We start from the raw sequence: 26,777 nt of genomic DNA, 5'->3' as shown, positions 1-26,777 counted from the left end.
AGTTGAATGAGGCATTATACAATATTCGACGTTACAAATTTTGCGCGTGATTCGTCAAAAAAAGTTTTGTAAATGTGGTGAATTTATTTTTAAAACTTTTTATAAGAATTTTCTGCTAAAAGTCAAAATTATTCGTATTTAATGTATTATTCGCTACCCAATGACAAATTTTTATGACAATTGAGATACGAAATCCGCCTCTCTAAATGATGTAAACAAAGTGGACTTTAACCATGCCTTTACCATGTCAGCAGTGAAGTTTGTGCTGTTATTTCGTGATTTTGTGGCGTTGATGACGTATTCATTTGAATGGATAGATTCTGAATGAGATAGTGTTTAATTTCTTTTTCAATCCCCGCCGGTAATTATTTATTACAAGGAAGATGTCTAAGTGGTTTCCTGTATTTGTTTCTGCCATTATGTCTGTTATTTCGTACTTTGTTACCGAAAAAGTAATTCAAAAGCCAAAATTGAAGGAAATGTTTGTAAAAGCAAACCTTTTTGGCGTCGACCTAAACAAGCAAAGCAAGGAGAAAATGTATGTACTCTTCTTAGTTGCTAGTCAATATGACCCTGTCGACGTTAGCGGTTTTGTGGTGTTATATCTTCAAGAGATTTTAAAACCCGAGGATCTATGAATCGGGTTACTTTTTATGATACAGATGCAAAGATAATAATTGAATTAATGGGGTGGCACCTTGTCTGTTAAGGACCTTTAAGGAACGGTCTTTCCTAATTTTCTTCGTTATTTTTTCAGACCTGAAGCAATTGGGGTTGTATCGGGATGTATATTTTTAATTATATTATTCCTGTTTATTCCTGTACCATTTGGTCGTCACATAATCGAGAATTCATCATTTCCTCATGATGAGGTGAGACTTGGTTGAAGTTCGCAAATATTTTGGCTTTCAATGACTATGTCTTCTTATTAGTACCTCCTTTTTGTACCTTTTGCTTGAGTGATGAGAGTCTGTCTTTCTGATGTGCAAGTAAAGAAAAATTTCTCTTGTTTTCACAGTTTGTTGAAATGGTTGCTGCTCTCCTCTCCATTTGCTGCATGCTTCTTCTAGGCTTCGCTGATGATGTGCTCGATTTACGATGGAGGCATAAACTTCTTCTGCCCACGATTGCTTCCTTACCCTTGTTAATGGTTTATTACGTTAACTTCAACTCAACCTCTGTTATCATTCCAAAGCCTTTTCGTCCCTGGGTTGGATATTCTGTTCATTTGGGTCAGTAGTATACTTTTTATTATATCATCATTAAAAAGTTAAATTTGTATAATAAGTTCATTTATTCCACTCAGTTGACTGTTCTTTGATTACTGCTCGGGTGGTTATGTTCCAAACCTTGATTTTACTTTATGCTTCCAGTAGATTCATGGAGCCTTGGGTGAAAGACATAGATTTTATGACAGCGCTTATATTTGTATTTCATAGTAAGCGAATAATTTATAATATTTTCTCTTTAAAATTCATGAATCCAATTTTTATTTAATTTGAGAACCTCAAAATTACTTAACCTTTTGAATTTGCACCATATTCATCTTTCCCCTAAAATTAACTACGCCTACCTTAAATCTAATTCCTCACAGTTTGTCCATTTCATGTGGCATGATATCTACCTATTTTAGGCAAAGGTATCTCAGTTTTCACTCTGGGTGAGGTTTTTCATATCTCTCTTTACCTATCTGAAGAAAACCTCCTTTGAGAATGGCCACAGTAAAAGGGCTATAGATACGACCCTGAGAAGGGTTGTCAGATCAAAGGGTACAACTTGGCTGAAGGTGGATTCCAGCCTTGTAACCAAGGACTTACTACCATTTCTCTTGATCATATGCCAGAAAATCTGAATGATTGTGAAGAGATTTGACATCCACACTTTCCGTTTTCAAAATTGAGAAATCAGTTGTTAGGAGCAAAAGTCCCAACTGGGCTGAGGACACCTTGAGTGTATGACATACACTCTAATGTAGCCACTCATTGTATGAGGAGACTGGCAGAACAATAGAAACTAGATTAAAAGAACATCATAGGCGCATCCGACTGGGACAATTTGACAAATCTGCTATAGCTAAGCACATCATCCATGAGAACCTCATAATATGCTGGGAGGACATGAAACTTCTTCGTAGATCTCATGGGTACTGGGTTTGAATAGTAAAAGTGGCCATCAACATTTGGCAGCACAGTCATGCCACAGAATAAAATTCTATAGTTCCCTTTTCTCTGGTCATAATATGAACAGAGACACCGGCTTCAACATCAATAGTAGGTGGGAACATTTTCTGCAAGTCAGAAGTTACAGCTGACCAATCAAGAGATGCTGGGAGAAGTTATCACAAAAAACATGGAAAAATGTAAATAAACTGGCAATGGTGGAGCAATTGGTACTTGGATTCCTGAAGGTAATGAGTCGCTCGTCGAAGTGTTGGAAGGGGAAATGAAAAACCTCACCTGGAATGAAATCCATGAGATTTTCACCCATATCGTTCGCTGGTAAAGCATCAGACATTACTTGTCTACCTAATTCCCGTTTGTTTCGAATCCCTGTTGTTAATGCACATTGCTATTTCCATCGTATATCATTGGTTAAAGGAACTCGTGAAGTTAGTGAGAAACCTACGTGCAATTTTTTTAGTTATATGCACGCATTAGTATCTGTAGTTTTTCAGTCTGCTTTCCCTCTCCATAATACCAAAATGATTCTTCCCTCTTGAGCTACCATTTGGAGTTTACTATGTAGTGCACATTGATGATTGTCTGCATTTTTTGGCTCTATAGTTTTGAATTTCCAACTCAGTGATGTTGCATGGTCTACCACGAAAGACTGGTATCATTATGCTACCCTTCCCCTTTATGACATGATGATGTTAAGAGGATGAAACTGTTGCTTATGATATGAATATATTCAGCTACATAGAGATTTTCTACAAAATTTAAATTTATGACATACTGAAGACCAAAAATTTACTGTAACAAATTGTTTTGAGTGAATAATACACCTAAATTTTTACCCTTAAAAAGATTCATTATTTAATAAAAACATCCGGTTAATTGAAAATTTTAATCAAACTTTAGATACCTAACTACTTTTTTTATGATGTGGTACTTTCGTGGCTTTAGATCATCACAAAATTACAATAAAATTCTTTTAATGTAATCGAAAACAGCAGGATTTTGTTTGGGATTCCTAACTACCTCATTGCTGGATAAAAGAAACCTTCCCCCTCCTTAGTAAATTTTCCAATGGTTATTTCGGATCCTAAGTGATAGTGGACCCTTCAACTTAATTTTCTTTGATTTTATCTTCAGTAGCTATTCCTACTCTCAATCAAAACTACTGGTAATAACTGGTCTTTCAGAGTTTTTAGTGTGTCAATTCAAGTAAAAAATATATATTTCTGTTTTCTATGGTAAAAACATTCCATCATTTAGATAGATAGGTAGATATTAGTTCTTTTTTGATTAATTCCTGATTTTGTATATTTTTTAATCCTTGAAAACTTGATTGTTCAAGTCTCCATTTAAGTTCACACAAAACTGTATTATTAGGGCGCGGGTTCGAGTCCCGCCTGGGTAAGTTTCCCTTATCCAGGGCATGGTTGTTCGTGTACGTTTCATTGTTAAATTTGTTGAACACCCCGATTTAAAATGGCCAATGAGAGCTGTATTCGGAGGTTTGGGAATAAAATAAAAATAAAACCTTTAAGGCTCTACAGAGTTGTTACAGGCTGAATCTGGAAGAATTCTTTATATTGATAAATTATAACTTACTGGAAATTTTCAGGTTGTTTCACTTTTATATAAGAACTTATACTACTTCATTTTTTCTATGCAGGCATATTCTACTACGTTTACATGGGAATGTTAGCTGTGTTTTGCACTAATGCAATCAACATTTTGGCTGGAATAAATGGCTTGGAAGTTGGCCAATCGATAATAATTGCTTTATCAATTGCAATATTCAACATTTCTGAATTATTTGGTGAAGTATGGAAGGCTCATCAGTTTTCTCTCTACTTCATACTACCTTACGTGGGAACGTCTTTGGCATTGTTGAAGTACAATTGGTGAGTGACTAAGACCCTCTTTTTGCTTGTCAAGTACTCTTTAGGAGTATTAATTTATGCAGTCAATGCAGCAGAATGTTTTACTTAATCGTTGAGCTTTAGAATGCTTCATTTTGAATGGATTTAAGTATAGGCTAATCATTTTTTGATCAAATATATTTTTGAATATTAGGGAAATAGGTTACCAATGTTTGCTATGGTTGTTCTCAGAAGCTGCAATTTAACCTTTTCCCTACTATACACGTATATATACGTGTGGACATTTCCTGACCCGGGAGACGACGGCTGTATATTTACGTGTGATATTTTCCTAGACAGGAAAACGAAAGCCGCATATATATGTTTTCTAGCTCTCCCCCTTTTAGGATGGTTGCGGGTTTACGTCGTCTTTGTCTCGGGACCCAACCCTGCGGGGTTTAGGATTTACCCTCGAAATCCGGGAGCAAGTACCCGGACCCCTCCTCTTTTATAACCCCTCTTAGCGATAAGGGACAGCGGTCATACAATGGTTTATCCAGTCAGGTTTCGAAATAAATATTTGTTCATTTCTCAAGAAAAATAAACTAAGAATTGAATTATTTGTCTTTTGAGCAGCGTTTACAATTTTTAAACTAAATTCTACGATAAATATTAATTTATATCTCGAGTTATGTATAAAAATCAACATGGAAATTGTTGCTGCATTAAATGCGTTAATATTGGCCTTAGAACTTCGATTAAAATTTGACAATGCTCAGAAAAAAATGAGGAATTCAATTCAGTCTGTAATTTACGTGCCGGCAACAATTATCCATTTGCTAAATACATATAAGCAATACATAAGTTGACCGCGAGCCAATGCCGCTGGTATGGTCGTTAACCCGGAAAGGAGGGAGCACAGCTACTCTTGGAGTCCGAGATAATGCGAAGTCCCAGCATGGAGGGGTCGAAAAAGGTTCAGCTAGACCCTTCTTAACGAATGCCTTCCAAAAATGCTCCGTACCACGAGAAAGAAGAGTCTCTTGGGGCTCAGTACAGCAGTTGTGCTAAGACGAAAACCCCGCCGTCTCGAAAGGGTTAATTTTCTTTCATTTTTTCTTCAGTAGTTACTCGTACTCTCAATCAAAACTACTGGTAATAATTGGTCTTTCAGGGTTATCTGGCCCTGGGATTCTGGGTAGATTTTATAAATTAAGCATGGACGTACCCAGCGAGGGACAGAATGGGACATCTACCCCCCCCACCTCCCCCCCAGGAGAGAAAATTGCTAATGTCTTTAAGGAAAATATTTTTTTTTCGTGCGAATAATTTAAAAAACTAATAAAGAGCTGTTACAGTTCCCTTAAAATGATGGTTTCATTCACTTTTTCCATGCTTAAATCTTACCTATAACTTGAACAACCATGGCTTGCCCCCCCTAGTTTTGATCCTGGGTATGACCTTGATGATAAGTGCAGTTAGTTGTGCTATCATAGCTTATAAGACTCCTATCAACTTGAAGAAAAATTAAATGTTTGATTTCCAGTAAATGCTTAATTTGATATTCTGAATTGTCCGAAACTTTAATTTTGTGTTAAAAACATCATCATTTTCCATGTTTTAGCAGATCCTAAAAGAATCTGGTGCCAATTTGGAAATTGTTTCACTAATAGCAGTTTTGAAACTTAATTTCCTAGTAAGTTTTGTATGTATATCCATGTTTTTTGTAATTGCAGAAAAATATTAGTGTGTAATCACCTGTACTAAAGAGGGATCTTGAAGTTAATGTTTGGGAAGTTTGAAAATCATTGAGGCTAGGAACTGAAATTGTTGACCATTTTACAATTGTTTGAAAGTTTCAGTAGATAGCAAAGCTTTTAGCAAATTTAAATAAATGGATTGGAGATAATAAAAATAAATGGATTGGAGACTAATATGTCGGATAGGGATGTTTGACTGAAATAGCCATAGCTGTCGTGAGGGCGGCTTGCGATTAACCCTTAACCAATAGGTTAACCCTTTGAAGTTGTTCATTCACTAGATTCTCTAGAGTTTATTTCATATTATTTGGTGTATATGTAGAAAGGTGAGACCAGCAGTAGCTTGAAGTATAGGGACTATGCATGAATGAATGGACTTTAAAGAATATGCCTTTTAACATAATAAATCTGGTGTCATCATAAAGTGCAGTTGAGGTAGAAATATTCATCTCTTATTTTTTTATCCATTGGGCTGAAAATATGCCCTTCGGGTTAAATGATTGCAGTTTCCCGTTTGGTTTGCTTATCCTTTTAGCGTCAAAAAGATGGGGGATCAATCAATTTGGAATTAGATTGGAAATTCTTCATGTTTTTCACAAGGCTAACTATGTAAATACAATTCATGAAGGAGGAATGTTACGTAAATACTATTTTTGTACTTTGCTGCAAAAAATGTAGTATGTAATTTCACATATTGCATTTAGTCCTAAAAATAATATCATGTTACACCACAAAAAATCATGGTATGTGGATAAAATGAAGGATAGCAGTATTCTCTTAAGGCTTAGCACGACTGGCACATAGTGTGAATCTTTGCCAAGAGATGGAACTACCATCAGGGGAACCTCAGCACCACAGAATAGTAACTAAGTCCCAAATTTCCCAAAATCCACTCTCCCCCACCCATCAGTCCTCAGTCCACTCCTCTAACATTTCCTTCCCCTCTGCAACCCCCCCACACCCCCTCGACAAGCCTCTGGAACCCCAGATCATTGCTCTCTCAAGTTTCAACCAATAAATTTCCTCAATTAGTGTTTTACCTCCATATGATTTCAAGAATAGCGCACCAAATGTAAAAAAGAATGAGTTCAAATATGACGCATTTCGGACATAATTTAATGTTTTTTATCATGGCTCTGTCACTTTTATTTTTCGATTAATCAATGAATCATGAGTCATATTCTAATATTTCATATTAGACTGCACCCAAAAAGTGATGAGAAATTTTCTCTACCACAGCATAATTTTGCTTGTATTTGTGTACGAGCAATTTAATCTGTCACTGGTATATCCAATGAGGAAAATAATAAGGATTATATGCAATACGTAATTAGAAAAATTAGGTATGTGCACATTACTTTGTATTTTATGAGTTATTACACATATAATTGTGCGTATTATATTTTTGATTTTCTTCCATATATGACAATTTAGAAATTGAAAGAAGGTGAATTTAAAAAAAGTTCTGACTCAATCTAGTAAAAATAAGACAGTTCTCAGATTCAGCACACAAAAATATATGGTACTCGATCAACAGAACTTGAAGAACATGGTAGAACTGTAAAAATGTTGGCCTGTGTTATTAGTTTTTGACCCAAACAGGACGAGACAGCCTAGAAACTTTAATTGCACAAATCACTTAGCTCCCAGGTTTTTTTCCTAGAAAGAGAGACTTCATAAAATATCATAATCTTACACGCTCCTACCTTGTTCTTGTCCATATTCTCTCCAGTGCCTCGCTGCTAGGAAGGCAGAGTCGCAGAGTTCTCAGACACCCAGAGAATGCTCTCCATCCCCACCACGGCCCCTACCCTCTCATGCTTTCGCAGGCCCCCCTTACCTCTCGCTGAGCAGACGAGTCATTCTAGTTCCCCCAACTCGCCGCTGGCGACACCCTCCAACAGTTTGTGTTTTTGCCATTATTATTATTTGATTTATTACATAACCCCTGCACATTTCTTGGTTTTAAAAGTTGCATCAGACTATGAACTTGGCAAGAATTCTTTTGTTGTGACTTTTTTTTTTTCAAAATAATTTATTCAATTAATTGCGACATGTAAAACTTAGAATTTCCTATTTATGTCAATTTAGATAAGCTAGACAGATAAAATGCAGTGACTGTTATATATTAGCAAAGATTTCATGTCGATGGTATCATACTCATCTCTCCAATTAGGAAAATCATTTAACTGGGCAATAATCTTTTGCCTTTAAAGAATTACTACTGCTTGTTTTCTTGATCAATTTAAATATTCTATAACTATCCACAATTCATATAAAAACCAAGTAGCTGTGCTTAAAACTGAATCCAGTTCTAAAAAAGCAGCAATAAAGAAAGCAGTGAGTTATGGTTGTGCTCTTTCTCCTGTAGTTTTCAATAGTTCGTTGAGAAAGCTATCAGAGAAATGGAAGAGAAAATGCCTGGAGTGAAAATCCATGGTGAAAAAGTTAGTATGTTGCAATTCGCCAATGAAATAGCTCAGACAGAAAACTGAAGAAAATTCTATTAACTATGGAAAACATAATGATATGATATAAGTTCAAAATCAATGGAAAGAAGACAAAAGTATTGGTCTGCAGTGAGAAGAAGCACAAACTTGAAACGAGGAAGCCATAAACTTGAGGAGGTGAATGAGTTCTGCTACTAGGGTAGGGGAGTGACCAATGATACATGAAGCAATAAAGAATTAGTGAGTGGAATAGCACAAGCAAAGAGGGCATTCCTCATAAAGAGTAGTCATCTTACAACTGAAAATCTTAGAAGTTAGGAGGCAATTTATTAGAACTTAAATTTGGAGCTCGGAATAAGAGCAGGGTCTATTTTGCCATCTTGCATGCATTCTATCAATTCACAGCTTTACACGACGCAAATTGATTGCGCCTTTGTACGTAGGTCAGATTGTGCAAGTACATGCCCTATGTAAAATGGCCTTTAGGATTGATGACTGTTGATGTTTCTATTTATTTGATTTCCTTAAAGCTTTTTCTCGTGTAAGGTATTACTGTACTGTTTGCGTTTTATCTAGAGATGGAATCTTAAGAAATGGGACTTTAAAAAAATAGAATTTTTCGCCACATTGCTCAGAATTTTCTTGCCCAAAATATTAAATGCATAAAAAATGTCATTTCTCTGAGCTGTAGAAATCAGCTTTTTACAAATTAAAAAATTTACTAGAAACTCGATTGACTCAAAAATCAACTCATTCAATGACTTATCTCTGTTGATAGTAATATTTTTGAGACTTTCCCTAAAGCCATAAAGTCTATCATAAATTTTTTTTGTAATCATCAGTACTTTCTGGAGAAGGATTGAAATAATGTAGCCCTTTGGTATACATAGTGTACTGAAAGCAGAAAATCTTAATCCACGTTAATTGCCATGAGATAGAATTCCCCTTGACTGGAATTCGATTCATAGACCTTTAGCTTTCTGGACCACTGTGCAGACTACTACACTATCTAGTTTCCTTGATAATTATCTGAGGATCATGTTGCTAGGTGTTACTGTACTTGTCAGGAAAGCCAAAGGTATGTGGTTTGATTCCTAGTTTAGAAGAATTTTTCCGCATTGCATTTAATATAAATTTTACCTCCATGAATGTGGCAGGATCGAAATATACCACATGATCTAAATGATGCATTATCAAAATAGGTGACTGGTTGAGGAGTGTCTAGAAGTATAGTCTTCATTGATTCTTCATATACTACTTACCTTTTGTTGTATTGCCTCAGTAAAACTGCATTTTAATCCTATTGCTTCTCACAAAAAATATAATACGTACTACTTTTGAGGTTTTAGTGGGTGGCTATCAAATTGACTTGAAACGCTATATGTATATTTAAAAAAAATCAGTTATTTATTTCAGATTTGTATAATTTAAAATTACCCAGAAGGCAATAAGTTGCTTAAAATTTATTCTGGTGGAATAGTTTAGTATAAACATATTGAACTATTTTTGCTTGGCAATTTACCTTACATTATGTGTTCAATAGGTTGAGAAGCCTTTATAAAAAAATATTCGACCAGATTCATCCATTGTATGTACTGAGATCATAGAGTTTGGGATAGGGGAGTTTTATGGGTTTGTAGGAGAAAGTTTTGGATGCAGAATATGAGGGAATTGAAAAAAGTACCCACTGGTACCTTAAAAAAGGAAGATAAATTTTAAGGGAAAATTCCTTTTTGAAGTATAACTTTGAGTTTTTAGAATACAAAAGCAAACACCATTTAAGATTAAATGAATGATTAGGGTAAACATAGGCATACTGAAGAATATGAGATGAAAAGACACTTTGGAGCACTTACTCGAGAGAGGACCCGATGGCTAAACCATGTCACTAGACATGATAAATAAAATTGTGGGTAAAATAGAAGGAAAACTCTCATTCTTATGTGGAAGTATTAAAGCAAACTGCTGAAAATAAGGTATTGAAATGGAATTGTTTCTTATAAAATTCGAAGAATCAAGCGAGATGGAGTGGAATTGATTCATAATGAAACACTGACTTGCAATTTTCCACAAAAATAAAATTTAATTCGACTCGAGTTTCGATGTTACTACATCATTTTCAAGGTACAACTGAGAGAAGAGAAATGGGGTGGAAAGTGCTCATACGCAATTGTTTCTTCACTGCATTGATTTCTTTTCTGGATTTTAATTCTCAATTCCATATTAAGTCAACATTATTTTTCATTCTGAGGAGTCTTCTTCCATGATTCATGGTTAGAACTAACAAAACATAGTTGCAAAGCACAAAAAACAATTGAATATGACACAGTACGTTCCATAGTTTCATGCTAATTTTTCAGTGTATTTAAAATCGACCAAACTCCGCACCAATTTTTATGCTAACGTCACCAACTTCCACGGAATTTTTTTATGAATGCCACCATTGTCATGCAGACACTGGAATTTCAGGCTGAATCCTCTGTACAACTTATTTATAGCTACAGTGCAACCTCGATAAAACGACACCCCACGGTGCACCAATAAACACTCGCTATAGCGAATTGTCGCTTTACCGGAGGTGGTGTAAATAATAGCCAATATACCTCATATTACTCCTTTATTTTCTCGCTTAGACTTGTTTGGTGTTTTTTTGGCCATGGTCTGTTCCATCAAATGCTTTCTATTCATGCAACTCATGGACGTGCGGGTATGCTATATGGTATGGTAAACAAAAGAAGATCAAGCATTCGCGAATGCTAATGCCGCAATATTTTCACCAAAATTAACTACATTTATCAAACGACAGTTTACCACATAAATTTGAGACTGATTACTCCATTAACTTCATTTCTAGCAGATCGCTAGCAATTACAGAGATTAAGGAGTCTTGGTGTAAGTTTTTCCGGCGGTGAAACCCTCGCTATGGCGAGAGCCAACACCAAAAGGGCCTCGTAAAAACGAAATTTTTAACATGCTTTTTATAGGATCAATTGACGGTGCATCGGCTATCTCTCGTAATAGCGGGGGTCTCGCTATAGCCCGTACTCGCTTTAACGAGGTTCCACTGTAATATTTTCTATAAACTGGCCTTGAGATATAAAAATTTCTTTAGCACTCACTATCATAGTTGATGAGCATAGTGGAAATGAAACATCATATGGCCCAAGCTAAAACGACATTCATGGCACAAAGGATTCTACTCTGCTCCTAGAGCATTAGAATGGAGATAAGGAAAAAAGGGAGAACATACGTCTGGGCAGTGGCACTCTATCGGTCAAAAACATGGAGCTTTGGAAAAGCTAAACAGAAAATAAAAGAAGCCTTCAAGATCTGGTGATGGCAGCCAGTGCTTTAAGATAAAATGAATGGATAGGGTGAGATACGAGGAATAATAAAGATTAGGAGAAGGAAGAGGACAGTGGAGCACCATATGCTTTGAGAGCAGGGTTCCCACTCAACCGTGAATTTCGTCTACCATGAAAAAAACCAGGAAATAGCCGTGAATTTCGTCGTAAAACCTTAGAAATCTCTCAAACTTGATTGTAGAACTGCGATAGACAGATTAAAATAAAAATTGATATTTCAATCATGTTTCAAGGTCATTCACGTGCAGGCAATGTCCACGCATTTATCTGCACACTTGTATTCGAAGCGCAACTATGTATTGGTCCGTGTGCCATGACAGCACATTGACCTTAAGACTGTGATTGGAAGACATTAATAACCCTGGCAAAAAATCAGGCCCTTCTTCACTTCCCTGCCACCTTGCACTGCACTCTCCATTTTCCCACTCGCACCCTTTAGCCGGACCTGAATTTTGCTAACGATAGGTGACGTCATGAGAGATAGCACTTTCATTGCTGCGTTTGCATTCAAGGCATCTGTTGCTTTTGTTACATTTTTAGTTAACGTGCGGCTGATGATTGTTATACAGTAGATTCCGGTTAATTGGGACATATTGGTACTTGTGCACTTTGCCCCAATTAAGCGGCTGCCCCAATTAGGCGAACTCTCTTGTATATGGGCATAAAAAACTTTGAAATGGTAGAAAGAAGACTAAAGAATGTTTATAATGGAACATAAGTTTGTTAAACTATGTTCCATTATAAACATTCTTTATGAAAAAATGTGATTAATAAATCAGCGAGTTTAGTTAATTTATTATCATTTTTAAGAATTATAACAATTTAGTTAATATAGTTAAAATAACAATTTAGTTAAAATAGTTAGAAATATTTTTCACAGCCTCGGGCGACACTGAATGAATGTCTTTTAATAAGTCCTATTAAAGAAAAGTCCTATCCTCTTGCGAATAGTATGGCAACAAGAGCTTTCAAAATAGGGCAAGATTAGGAACAATTGTGAAAAATAAGAGTAAATCAAAGAATAAAAATATAAAAAAATAGTATTCTGAAAATTTTAATTTCATCGTGAGTATAGAGTCTATGTCGCCGACTCATGGCCCAATAAAGCGGCATGCTGTCCCAATTAAGCGGAGAATACTCTGGGATATTCCTCTATTGGGTTCCGTTCTTCAAGAACTGCCCCAAGTAACCGGTGGACCCATTAAACGGAATCTACTGTATTATCAATATTTCTGCCTAAAATGCCTTATCTGGAGACCATGAATTTCATGACATTAAGACCGTGAAAACCTGGAAAAAAACGTGAATTTTATAATGTAGTTGGAGTGGAAACCCTGGAGAGGTTCCAATGGGTGGATAGGCCATATGTCATAAAACATATCTATTATATGAGGAATATAATGGCGGAAAAAATTAAGGAAAAATACCCCATAGAGGACTAATTGATGAGTTCTAGGGACATATAAAAAATGACGAAGAACATCAGGAACTGTGTCCACACAAGTGTTAATCCAAACAAAAGAGAAGTAGAAAAGTAGGCCTTTCAAATGTTTTGAAAGAAGTAAGAAGTCCCAATCTCATTGAAAAGTTGAATGAGTTTATTTCCAGTTACCTGAACTATACATACATGATAAACCATTCAAAGTATCAAATGCAACCACAAATAACATCATTAAGATTATGTGGTGATTTATCACAGGCCATCATTTTTATCACAGTCAGGAAGCTCAAATTTGGCCATAATTTAATAATCCAATTTACTGTAGAAATTGACTAGCAAAAAATCAAAGGTCCAAGTATTGTTTAACACATATTCTGGAGCAAAGTATGAATCTCGAGATTGACTCTTACGGAGCAACTGAGTTGTTCCATCCAACCATAATCCTGAGCCAATCAGATCTTCAACAAAAGGTACATCAATTTTGCTCCCCACATTATCCCACTTGATGACACTATTAGCAGTTGTAGAGGACTGCTGGAGTGTCGCAACAATGTCTTTAGGCTCTAAACACCAATTACAATACCACCCACCAAAATGATTCAAATCCCCTATGACCAAATAGTGGCTGGGGAGTTCACTTCCACCCTCTTGATATCCTCTTGCATCTTCCGTCATTTTAAATGGATTATCACCGTATACACCCTCAAGTAATTGTATGGAACAACCTCCTGGAACGATGGCTGTTCTTTGAGGATGCTGCCAGAAGAATCCAAAAACAGACCAACGCAGTCTGAATGCAATTGGCTCAGGCCAACCATCATAAAGTTTAAAAAAAAGAAGAGCCCTTGAATTAGGTATCTCATCAACTGCCATTGACACATACAGATCATCTCCATTCAAGTCTTCAATGAGTGATTTACTTTCCCGCCACAAATACTCCCTCATTTCTATGAAATTGGCTTTCCCTCTTTCCTGCTTGAAATTCATTGACACATACAGAATTTTGTGCTGTATCTCTTTGAGATGTCCTCCCCGCAAGCGATTATAAAAGTAAAGCGGCTTTGGTTCACCACTTTCAGTGTAGTTTGACTCACACACAATAAAAAGATCTACCACATGAGAGAGTTCATTGAGGTTAATTTCAGCTAGTGTTACTTCTAAATTTACTGAAAATCCATGAATTATTTTCCTTGGTTTATCCCTTCGTTGCAAAGTTAGCTTTTCCCTCGATGCCATGAATGCCCGCCAAATAACTTCTGGCTGGCCACAGTCTTTACCATGCCAACCTTGATGGCATTCACATCTTCCTCCCTCTCTTCTTGCATTGAATCGTTGCATGTATGGAATATCTGTCCCTTGAGTGAAACATAATGTTCCATTCACTAGTGAGAAGTAATCTTTTGTTGTTTCCTGAGCTAACCTGTATTTTCTTTTATTGACATAGAGTTTAGTATCTTCTTTAGACCGAACTTGAGGTTTAGATGAAACAAATTTGATTGAAGGCTGATATTCCTGATATCTCTCGGGTTCTGATGTTGTATAGCTGATGGGTGGAGCATTTAGCAAGAGATAAAAGGCCACTAGTAAAAGTTGAACTAGTAGAAGAAGGCATAACAAAAGTAGTCTAAAATCAAATTTGAATGACATTAGATTCACACTTTAAAACCTGCTATTACAATTATATTAAGTGCTGGGAGTGCAGTTATTTACATGAATGATATAGCTTGCATGTAGCCTTGATTATGTACTCCATTATCTGAAAAAAAGAACACCAATGAGGATAAGGGCATTAATGTTAACTAAGATGTAAAATATAGCATTTGACTCATAATATGAATTTTTTACTCCACTGTATTCATGAATGTATGACACATATAGTTCAAAACCATCACATGTTATTGTTAAAGTGATGTGGAAATAACAAAATATGGGTTTAAGAGTACAGTTTCTGTAAAGGGTCAAAAAGGGTCTCAGGACAAAGTAGTGATATTCGGGTCTATCACACACAATTATTCCAAATTATCTCAGAGGCTCAGACTTCAGGGGCATTTTTTTTCTCTCTATCCCTTCCCCTCTCCCTCAATGTGGGCTAGATTTTGAGCTAATATTTAAGGTGATAACCATAAGTTCTTCGGATTTTGATGACTCAGAGGACCAAAATCAGGGGAGGGGTGAGGGGGCCCAGCCCCCTCTTGAAATGAGAAAAATAAAGAAAAGTAAAGTAAAAAGTCTGTTGTAATTAATTAAAAAATTCAATCATGAATGAGGATATGCCCGTGACATACCATGAATCTCAGACATGTATGCTTTACTACACTTACATATTTAAATATATGTGACATATATTCCTGAAGTGTTATGAATGGAATGGTTGCCTCTTATCACAGAGGTTACGTTAGGCATTGAGGAAAATCTATGTTTGGAATTGCTAATGGTAGTCCCCAACAGGAAAGGAGGCATATACCAATAGGATATCCCATATAGGACATCCTCCCTCCCCCGAAATAACGATCCTTGAATGCCACTTTCTTATACCTAACACTTCTGATGCGATCATTACATTGCATTTATTTTTCATTTTTATTATTTTGACTTAATGCAGAAATTGATACAGAGAATAAATTAAGGAGCAAAAACCCTATAGTTTACTTCATTTCTCCAACAATAATTTGACACGCCAACCCAGAGTAATATAAAAATAGCTTTTTTAGAGATCGTGGGATGTTTTTCCCCTAAGTTCACGGGGAGAATAAATATAAACTTGTGAATTAAGTACAAATCGTCTATGATTCCTGCATATTTTAATTTCGTAATGGTAAAAACTGAAACAGTTAGATTTAACCCCAAGCATTTTCAAATCTACTTAATTCCGAGCGTATAACGTTCGCATTAGGGAAATATTATATGATTACTATTAACTATGTCGCAGAAAATTGGCAGCTATTTTGCCTGCGAGTGAAGCCGAAATCTAATGTAAACATCCCACCGAAGGCTTAAAACTGTGAAGCAGCCGGTCTCTCAAGAATGGGAACACTTTTACTTATTCACGCCATTAACGGTAATTTCTCAATGAAACGATATAAATTAGAGAGTTCCACTAATAAGCTATTTTATCGTTGTTACTTTAATACGCCAGAAAAATGACTTTACTATTGCTTACACATAGTTAACCATTTCGTGAACGCAATAACCTCCATGGGGTATTCCTAGTTATCGGTATTAATCATTCAAGGCACTATATTATGAATGGTGAATTAATTGATGATCGCATGAACAATTCATTGCGTAGAACGCACGAGAAAATTATTGATCAGCCACGCCCTTGTGGGGTGGCGATCATGGGGTGCAAGCTTTGTCAATACGATTGGTGCTGCCGAGTGAAAATAAACACTCGTACAAAACGTTCATGCTTCCAAGATTATTTCATTTATTCATTGTAATTGCACTTTGGAGTTCTTACGCATCGGTTTCCGGCTGCCCTGCATTCATTCGAGGCGTAGTCGCTCGTCAGCTATCTGTTTACCGTTATATCGATTAGCGTGAGATGAAAATATTAAGTATTCAGTGAGCTACTTCTCACATTTATAGGAAGAGATAAAGTTAATTCCATAGTTTCCATCATTGATTAGGTATCAACCAGGAAATACTTACTGCTGTAGTATGTCTTCAGGCGATCGCTGTCCGAAGCAGTAAACATCGCTGGCACTCGAGGCTGGTTCGCGACGGGTGAAGCTGAACCGTCAGCTGTGAGCTTGGAATGGTGCCACCATTTACCCCAATGTGGTACTGGTTATGATTTATCCTAAAGAAGGCGTAATAAGAAATCATTTATGAAGTCGGTGTTATATTCGGAATACATAATATATGCGATTACGAGCATTAAAAATTCTATTTTTATCGCTTACATTTAAACTATGTGATATGTGATCGGCATCGTATGTGCGATTAGTTAGCTCTGTCCTTGGCTTCTCCACGTGGGGCGTGTGTCCCAGCTTTTAACGATCGAGGTCAGCTACCGAAGAGCGTCGCGGGGGTGTCGTCTGGTTCCTTCGCCGGAAAACTCCGCTGATTGCGCACAACTGTGTTTTTGCTCAGCCCCTCCTCGCCTACCCCTCTTCCGAACTTCGCTTCCGCGCACGCACTTCTCCGCAAAATTTGAATGTGGCTAATCGATGTACTCAAGTGTGATATCCGGTCAACAGTATTTAAATGTATGTCGTTAGAGAGTTTGCTAATCTACTCAAGTTTTGTGGTAATTCTTCTTATTTTTTTTATATAACTTAAAATCTAATGAAAGCTAATTATCCCCCTAATAATAATTTTATAATAATATTTACTTTAATCCATGAACATAAATTCATTCACTGACCTAAACAATTTGTTTTGCAAAAACACTCAATTTTTTTGCAAAAGTCCTATCACAATCAATTCTGAAGGCAATTTACTAAACAGTTTAAGACCAGTTGATCTAGGTCCAAGAGCAGTACCCTTGGTCCTTACAAAACACCTATGGAAGTCATCATGGGTTTTTGTGCCATAATTGTGGGTATGAGAATTTTTCATTAAATTATAATGCATAAAAAGGATTGGTAGCAGAAGGATAAGGTTAAAAAATAAATTGATGATGCATGGGTGCTACCCAGCAAGAGAGGGCAGCTGGACCCCCCGAGAAGCGAAAATAAATTTAGTTCAAAACAAAAGTTATGAACAAATTTTCCTTTTGAAGAAAAATGTTATTACCATAAGACATGGAACTAAAATAAAATCATTATTTATTCAAGCAAATAATTATAAAAAATAATAAATTGCGATCATAATTTCCTTATAATTTTGGTTTCATTAACCTTTTCTGTGCAAAAAAGTTACAACTTGAATGACCACAACTATTCTCCCCCCCCCCCCCCCTACTTTTGATTCTGGGTATGCCTATCTGATGATGGATTAAGAATGAAAAATAATTGAGAAAGACTCCAAAAAATGAAAAGTTGTTATTTTTATCTTTAAACAATGGATTATATCCTCATCTGAGTGCAAAGTCAATTTTCATTTGCTATGGTAATTTAGGTAGGAAAATAAGGTACAATGTTTTAGAAGGACAGTTTTGCAAATGACAAATCTCTAAGAAATATATGAATGGAATAGTTTTAAGTTCTGGATAACCCATGAGGGACGTTGCTGAGACTTACAATATATATTAGCAAGAGGTCATTATTGGCCATTCTTGATCCGGTGGAAGAACTTGAGGTCAGAAAGTATGTGCTAATGATGCAAAAGCACAGTCTAAATACCAAGAACAGCTAGCTCATTTGCGGTAAGATTGCAAAGGAAAGAGTTGCAATTTTTCACTATGCTGGTGAAGATGCTAATAAGTATTAATTCTTGAAATTAAATAAAGATATTGTAATGTGTCTTAAGTTGGTCCCATATTGAATACACATAGTTACTATTGCTTACTATACACATAGTAAGTGATAGTGTATTTGCAAGTGGATAAAATTGTGTTAATCTTGACTATTGTTGAAGCAGCTTAGAGTTACTCAACCTTTTGACCATGAATTCCTACAATAACTATGTTTCGAAAGGTGACCACGGTAAAATTGTCCTATCAAGCCCATGTGGCAGTTATTAAACTGATGTTAACCTAATTTCTAGAGCCTTTTATAAAATATAGATTTTTTTCATATGGTTGATGTGCAGGCAGAAAAAGGCTCTAGTGTTTTTTTATTCACTTTTCCATCATTAATTTCCTGGGGGCTTGATATTTCTACTTTATTATTGCATGTGACAAAAATATGCAATGGACCTTGGCTTAAATAATTTCGATTTTTATTCCATCTTCTTTCCCTAGTCTCTTGAGCTGATGTCTCTCATCTCCCTCTCATGCCATCTGCACATGCGATTTGAAGTAAAACACTTTGCACTTTCCACATAAAAATTTATTAAACTACAGTCGACATGTTTCGCTGCACTGCAGCATTATCAAGACAATGATTTTTACAGGGGAAGATCGGATCATTATAGTACAAAAAAAGTTCATAAAATGTGTAGGGATTCAGTGGGCTTGAGAAAAATCATACCTATCCTCCCCCGGATAAAAAACATTAAGGATGTGCAGATGGTGAATTGGATGTCTGGATAATGCTGCAGTGCAGCAAAACATGTCGACTGTAGTTAAATAAATTTTTATGTGGAAAGTGCAAAGTGTTTTACTTCATATCTCATAATGGATCTCCACAAAGTATCGTACTCTATATACTTACTCTATGGTAAAACTCTAGTTGACTGGTCAGTTGAACAATATGGAAATAGTGACGGCCATCATGGTATGTTGGTACAGACGAGAGAAGGGAAATGGAGCCACCCCTCTGTTTCATGGCAGGAGTGTGGTAGTTGACTGTCATTATCAGTAATCTATTCAGTGACTGAAATTTGGTGAAAAAGCCTTCCTTTGCTGCATTGAATATTTTTTATGCCTGTTATGAACTGCATAGACTATTTTTAGAAGTTAAATACACCAAAGGATGAAGTTCGCCATGAAAAAATATTTGACTTAGCCGGGATTCGAACCCGGATCTCCCGATTGCCGGTCAGGCGTGCTACCAGTTACACCACCAAGCCATCTTCTCAGAGCGAACTTCGGGATGGGTTTTACCGAACAAGATGTTGACGTCATGCAATCGGGAGATCCGGGTTCGAATCCCGGCTAAGTCAAATATTTTTTCATGGTGAACTTCATCCTTTGGTGTATTTAACTTTGCACCCGTGCGCGTGACTGCGTACAAAGTCACTTGTTCCTTCAGTCCTTATTTTTAGAAGTACATAAATTCATAAATGTATGAAGTAAAAAATTCATTTGGTGATACAACAGTCATTTCACTTTAGTGCAATGAGATTTAGCTACATTTTCTCAGTGAAAAAATATGATGAATTTATCTTTGATCAAAATAGTTGCGGTAACATTATTTGTTTGGAGTTCTTTTTTCTCATATTTAATTGTTAAACTTTTGTAGGTATCCTTCAAGAGTGTTTGTTGGAGATACATTTTGTTACTTCTCTGGCATGACATTTGCTGTGGTCGGGATATTAGGACATTTCAGCAAAACCATGCTGCTATTTTTCCTTCCACAAATTATAAATTTTTTGTATTCAGTTCCTCAACTCTTTCATTTGGTGCATTGCCCTCGACATCGCATTCCAAAGTAAGTACATCTTTTATGTATTACATGCATTTAATTAAAGCCTTACCACATAATTTCTATTTCTGTCATAATTTTAATTTACATAATTATGTTTTAGAATAGCTTTAAAAATATTTCCTTTCTTATACAGTAGATTCCGATTAATTGGGACACATCGGGACAGGCACACTTTGCCCCAATTAAGCGGCTGCCCCAATTAGGCGAACTATCCCATACATGTACATGAACAAACTTTGAAATGATAGAAAGAAGACTAAAGGATGGTTATAGTGCAAACAACGTTTATTAAACTATTAATTTGTTTAATAAATCAGCGAGATTAGTTAATTTATTTACATTTTTAAGAATGATAGTAATCTTAGTTGAAAATATTTTTCACAGTCTCAGGCGATGCTGGATGAATGTCATTTACTAACTCCTATTGAAGAAAAATTCACGGTTAATTAGTTAATAATATGTGATTCCTTAAATTCCTAAACATGCAAGTACTTTCATTTCAAATCGTATCTCCTCATCCAAGGAATTTGTCTAATGTTCTCTGCAGCATTCTCGTCATCCTCGTCGTACGACCCAAGTCGGCACAGAAATCCAATGACGACCTTGGGCTATCTTCATTGCCTTTTACATGAAGAAGAGTCGTAAACCCTCAATGAACCTCCTTGCATCCAGAGTTATCACTTAGCTACGTTCAGGTGCGATTTCATCTCCATCACCATCCTCACCTTCAGCTTCACTGTTGCCTCTGTAATATGGTTTCAGCAATATCAAGTTCACAGTTTTCATTGGTCCAAATTGCAGTGAATATTATCGAGCTCTTCATGGCTTGTTATGTGGCACAGTTTGGAGTTGAATACATTTTCAGATTCTGCTGTAATGTTGAACACTGCACTGAAACTTTAGAAATCGCAATGAAAAAACAATTTTGAATTTTTTGACATTTGACATTGGGTCAGCTTTTAGCCAGAAACAATATTGCTTGCTGAATGTTCACCTTTGAGCTTAGCGCGTTGGCGGTGGATGATGATATCAGAAGGTTATCTATAGATTCTAGAATATTATCTACTTATTTCCCACGGTAAAGTGTTCTCAAATTTTTAATGATCCCCATATCCATTGGTTGCTCCAAGGACGTTATGTTTCCAAGCAGAAATTCCAACTGATAATGTTTTAACACACATTGTGGCAATTAGCATGTGCCGTACAATTTTCAAGTACAAGAAGAACCTTTCTTGATTTCCATGTTAATTCTATATCCCCACTGGTCAATCATTGCGTAAAGAGACTCACTCTCATCGCTACCTTGCTATTGGCTCGGTACTCTGATGGTAAACTGCTTATTCTTAACCCTTTAAAGCATTGAGGCTTAGCACTTTTTTAGAATTGCCAGAAGAGTTTTTTTATCAGTTCCTGAAACATTTAAACAATACTAAACAGTGATGCGATCCATCAATTTTTTGAAGCCCGTTGGTCCTACATGACTGTAATAAGAAGAGCCATTTGGTGTTGCTCGGTATTACAGTCCCGTTTCATTGGCATTGTAAATGCCATCAGCGCAAAAATTCAGGAGTAACTTGGGCAGTTTGTTCAATTTCCACTCCTCTGCACTCACAACATCAGCACTTTTTTCTCCGTTAGCTCTCTTGAATTTTATTTCGTTTCTGGTCTTCCATGGAGATGCCAACCATCTGTTGCCTTAAAATGATCATGACCAAGTTTCAAAGCTAGTTCCTCCGACTTCTTATCTAACATTGGAACGCTTACACAAATCTCTCGATCGCTTACAATAGAATACCATTGATTTAAAGCGTCCTCAACATCTGGATCCTTACGTTGACGCTTGCGTTTCATAGACAATGCTTGCTTTCCTTTGTGACTCCATTCCTCTCTTAGTTTATCCTGTTGCTTCAATAACTGAGCTATCGTCAATTTCGGCACCCCGGTAATCTCAGCCAAACGGAGATGACTGGATTGAGGATAATCTTTATTTTTGTCGAGTATAGCAAATTTCAGCGAGTAAAAGGTCTTAACGTGGCATATTATTCAAGAAACGGAGCGTCACTGAACTCTCAGAATTAAAGCAATATCACTTATCCTAGGTTCACTTAGATCGTAGAGCACGAGATAAATCCCACCAAATATGCGCACCATTGAAACTGGTTTTAGACTGTTAGTTCACAGATGACTAGGTACAAGTGAAGAGAAAAATGTCTTTTGTGCATGCATAGACTACTGGAAGAGTGATGGGAAAAAGAGAAAGGAACGAAGAAACGTAATTTTCCAATAGTGACTACTCAGTTGTATAGAGGAAAAGTAATTAAGAGGATAGATTCCATGAGTAAGTTGAATTTTGTTAAAGATGCTGCGAACAAAAAGCTCTTTGTAAGCGAAATTGTTTGCCTCGAACTGTCTCCTCTGCTCAAAATCAGCCTGTAATTCCTAGAAATTGGCCCGTACTCGCTCTTGCACCCTCACCACGGGTGTCATCAGTTCTTTCTAACTATCCCGGGCTCATTCGATCACCTATAGCCTGCCACAGGAGTCCTCTCCTCTTGAACACATCACTACGTTGAATGAGGTCTCATGGTCGGGAAACGGAATCCGATTCCTCACACGGATGGTATAAGAACAAGAGTTTTAAGATTAAGGCAAGAATAGGTACACTTGAGAAAAATAAGACTGAATTAAAGAAGGAAAATATAAAAAACAGTATTCTGATAAGAAAAAAAATTAATTTCGTCGCGAGCATAGAGTCAATGTCGCCGACTCATGGCCCAATAAAGCGGCATGCTGTCCCAATTAAGCGTAGAAAACTCTAGGATATTCTTCAATTGGATTCGGTTCTTCAAGATTTGCCCCAATTAAGCGGCTGCCCCAAGTAACCGGTGGACCCATTAACCGGAATCTACTGTATTTTTTAATGGGATAATTTTAAGAGTTCTCATGGAAAATTTACTAAAAACATGACAGTTTTCACCTAATAGACTAACATCTGTATTGGTTTCATGACTTCAAAATTTGTGTGTTGATATGGTGTAAATACCTAAATGGAAATTCAACTCAATATTTTTTGGGGAGACATAGTTTTTGACTTTGTAAATGTTCTTTAACCCTTTGGTGGATGTATCCCCACACACTGTGAAGCATACTTCATATTTCTAGGTTATCAAAGAAACTTTTGGGTGTGCTTGGGAAAGGGCATGCTTTTTTGAAGTCCAGCTATATGTATTTCATATTAGCTGTGCTCCTATACCATTTTTCTGAACCTACGGCGGCTGGGTGGAAAATAGCGAGTAGCCAATCAGAAGCGCTGCCCCTTCCACCTCTCTTTTCCCCTTCATCCCCTTCCCTTTTCCCCTCCATCTGGCAGACCAGCATTGCCAGCCTTGGGAATAATGGTACTTTTGGGGGCGGCGGAAGATTTTCGGACGAACGCTGTGCGATCTCCACAGATTCGATTTGGCAACACTGCTAGCTGGAGAGCGATCTGCACTGCACGGAGTTCGGAGAGAGACTGCGGGCTCCAACACACTTTCTCCTGTCGCTCATCTGTAATTGGCTAGAAGAGTGGGTGTGTTTCAAGTACGCTCAAGGTCAGCCGCCGTCAGTTCGGAAAAAGGGTATAGCAGCAGTTATTAGGTGCTGGATATTGCCTTTTCAGTTCTGTCTAAGTGATCAAACTTGAGCTGTCGGGTTTTGATGCAATCCTTGCGGTGGGAGCCCAAGTTGGGCAGGCCACTGTGCTCTATGTGGCATTCTTTGTATTTCCTGTTAATGTCATTATTAGTATGTTTGAACAAGTTATCTTCAGTGGATTTCTCAATTCACTTTTAATGTTGAATTCCCACATAAGTCATGATACACATAGTATATGGTATAACCCCAATCACATCTACTTACAGTATGCATTCATGGTAGGGTTAAGGATTAAATTTTTACATGATAAAAATTTAATTGTTGGCATGTGAATTCAAAAACTTTTAGCACTTAGGTGAAGTATTTTAAAAATATTATGACTGCAAGGGTTATTATGTTCCTTGCTTATTCAATCAAGAAATGTATTTTATATGGGTATAGTTTAGTCTGTGGGAGCACCTTTGCAGTTGGCACAAATAAAAAATTGTCTTATTTTTTATCCAATCAAATATTTTCTTTCTCCTATTATACCCGGTTCAATTTACCTTTGTGGCTGAGTGGAGGTGGCTAAAGCAAGTGGGGGAGGAGAGTGGCAGATCCAGGATAGAAACAAGGGGAGGGGGGGGGGCTAAGTGTGGGGTAACCTCCTAGCAGTAGAGGAGGTCTGCACAAAATTACCATATTATCTGGTGTAAATTAGATATTAAGGGAGGAGGCTATAGTCCCCCTTTGGATCCACCACTGGCTTGTAACATACCAAAAGCATGTTAATAGGGCCCTAAGTTTAGAGCTAATTTTTATTTCAATTCGTTAAAGCAGTTACATAAATGTATCGGAAAATATAACTGAATACTTTTGTACAAAGTGGCAACAACTAAAAATTTTGATTCTATCTAGTGTGTGTTTCGACCCAATTTCAACCCGACTTTCCCTCCACTCACCCTAACTTGCTATGTATAGTCTCATCAGCTCAACCGTAAAGATTAACTGAACCGGATTCAACAATTGATATTATTAATTGCATATTTTGCTGAATAAAATATGATTACCAATGTGCCTAGTAGCAGTGATCTTCTAATTTTCATAATTTGTTTTTAGGCATTGCAGCAAAACTGACAAGTTGGTATGTAGTGTGACTACTTTTAAGAAGACTGATTTAAATTGGCTGGGCTGGATCATCTTAAAAGCATTCAAAGTACTCCGAATCATAGATTTAAAGGAGAATATTGGTGAAGATGGAAAGTTTATGGAATGCAATAATTTGACCCTCATAAATTTTATCCTGCTGTGGATTGGACCAACTCACGAAAAGAAACTATGTCAAATCCTTCTGGTTGTACAGGTAAGATGATAACTTATTTTGTCAAGTTGTGGAAAAATAGTTTGTACAGCTTTATTGTCATGTATTTTAGTTGGTCAGTTGTGTCAATGTTAATGGGAGTTGATAGGGCAAGGAGAACCAAATTGAAAAAATAGGAGTTGGTGATAAGGGGAAAGATGCGGTGACTCATAGTTTCAGGATGCTGGGTGATCCCTCAATGTCCGGTGCCCATTTTGTATCTAGACAGGAACAGTTACATATGGTTCTGGAAAAAGACATGGTTGTATTGTCCATGATAAAAACAGATGTTAATTTCGACACTTTAATTCAAAACTCAACTACTGACCATGGTTTCAACATAATATGTCATTTTCAAGGACATAATGTGATCCTATAATTTCCTGGAAAATGTGTGTAGCCTGTGTAGGCTTTTGAGATTTGACCATAAAAATTTATTGTTAGCAATCACCTTCTCATTCATATATATTTGGATCTTCAGTTTCACTATAATGTTATCAATAGGGATAGTGCATGTGCTTGAAATTTGAGGTTCTATATTTTTCTTACTCATTTGATAAAGTAGTTAAAAAGCCATATTTCAGATATTTTACTGAAATGAATGGTTGTTATCAACCTCATTTTGTGGCATGCATAAATCTTTCTGGCACTTGGTATAATCTGTGTTTACATTTGCTTTGTGTATTAGATACCTTATTTGGAGCCTCAAGCTTTGAAAATATTTGCTATCAAGTTATTACATATGTAATGGAAAGCCATTACAGCTTATAGTATCTAATTAAGACAAGAAGAGCAATGACGAAAAACAGCTTCAATCCATTGTGCAAAAATACAGTTTAAAAAATTAGGCCCCTATTCTTGGTCACATACTTATGTAATCATCATTGTCATACTGTAAATAAAAAACAAACGTAATCCATGAAAGTGGTGCCTGTGAGTCACAGCTTATTTTAGCTGATTCCTTTAGATATAAGGTTTAGCTGATAAATCACTCATTACCCTTCTCTAACCTTGCAAATACTCCACTTATGCTACCCCCACCCCAGTGCTGCTTTCTGGCTGCTGGCTCTGACGAGCGGAACTGATACATTTAGGGACCTCTGGCCCAAGGGAATGAATAATTATGCAAAAGAGATGCTTTTACTCTGCTTTCCTTTCATCAGCATGTGATGGTTTTCATTTATTATTTATTTTTCAGGTGTTCTGCAGTGCTATAGCCTTCACAATTCGTTATCCAATGGCATGGATATTTTATAACCCATGATACCTTTTGATGGAAGGATGTGATTAGAAAACCTTTAGAAGGATTTGCATTCTTAAATGATTATGGCTAGTCCTGTATATATGAACTATTGTGTTGAGCATTGTGATTGCTGAAACATGGTAAATGAGGTACATTTTTATAAAACATTTGCATGAAAATCAAGTTTATATGATCATGTGCCAATTTGGTGTGGAATATTGTCTGTTACCAGCCATTTTCTTAGTATCATTTTAAATGATAATTGTTTTTATTGATTATTGTAAAAATATGACAAATAAATATATCTGTGAGTATAA

The 26,777-nt window shown here is 36.5% G+C and overlaps 2 protein-coding genes across 2 annotated transcripts; one reads left to right on the top strand and one right to left on the bottom strand.

Moving 5' to 3' along the window:
- Positions 1-181: 181 nt before the first annotated feature.
- On the top strand, positions 182-26,777 carry LOC124157700 (UDP-N-acetylglucosamine--dolichyl-phosphate N-acetylglucosaminephosphotransferase). The gene is made up of 7 exons (XM_046532654.1): positions 182-538; positions 758-872; positions 1,019-1,232; positions 3,841-4,072; positions 20,057-20,245; positions 24,977-25,220; positions 26,416-26,777. The coding sequence occupies exons 1-7, from the start codon at positions 384-386 to the stop codon at positions 26,479-26,481; spliced, it is 1,215 nt and encodes a 404-aa protein (XP_046388610.1). The 5' UTR covers positions 182-383; the 3' UTR covers positions 26,482-26,777.
- On the bottom strand, positions 13,181-17,270 carry LOC124157699 (beta-1,4-mannosyl-glycoprotein 4-beta-N-acetylglucosaminyltransferase-like). Its single transcript, XM_046532653.1, has 3 exons — positions 16,952-17,270; positions 16,698-16,848; positions 13,181-14,802 (listed from the first exon to the last, which is right to left on the bottom strand). Exon 3 carries the CDS (start codon positions 14,691-14,693, stop codon positions 13,350-13,352), a length of 1,344 nt encoding a protein of 447 aa, XP_046388609.1. The 5' UTR covers positions 14,694-14,802; positions 16,698-16,848; positions 16,952-17,270; the 3' UTR covers positions 13,181-13,349.

This window comes from Ischnura elegans, chromosome 4 (genome assembly GCF_921293095.1).
Source record: "Ischnura elegans chromosome 4, ioIscEleg1.1, whole genome shotgun sequence".
Classification (NCBI taxonomy): domain Eukaryota; kingdom Metazoa; phylum Arthropoda; class Insecta; order Odonata; family Coenagrionidae; genus Ischnura; species Ischnura elegans.
Note: the sequence above shows the minus strand (reverse complement) of the source record. Positions and strands in the feature narration are given on the sequence as shown.

Bases quoted from the DNA above. Each gene is read 5' to 3' on its own strand.
- LOC124157700 (XM_046532654.1), top strand. From the start codon at position 384: ATGTCTAAGTGGTTTCCTGTATTTGTTTCTGCCATTATGTCTGTTATT. The intron at 539-757 runs GTATGTACTCTT...TTATTTTTTCAG, and splicing joins AAGCAAAGCAAGGAGAAAAT to ACCTGAAGCAATTGGGGTTG. The intron at 1,233-3,840 runs GTCAGTAGTATA...TTTTCTATGCAG, and splicing joins TGGATATTCTGTTCATTTGG to GCATATTCTACTACGTTTAC.
- LOC124157699 (XM_046532653.1), bottom strand. From the start codon at position 14,693: ATGTCATTCAAATTTGATTTTAGACTACTTTTGTTATGCCTTCTTCTA.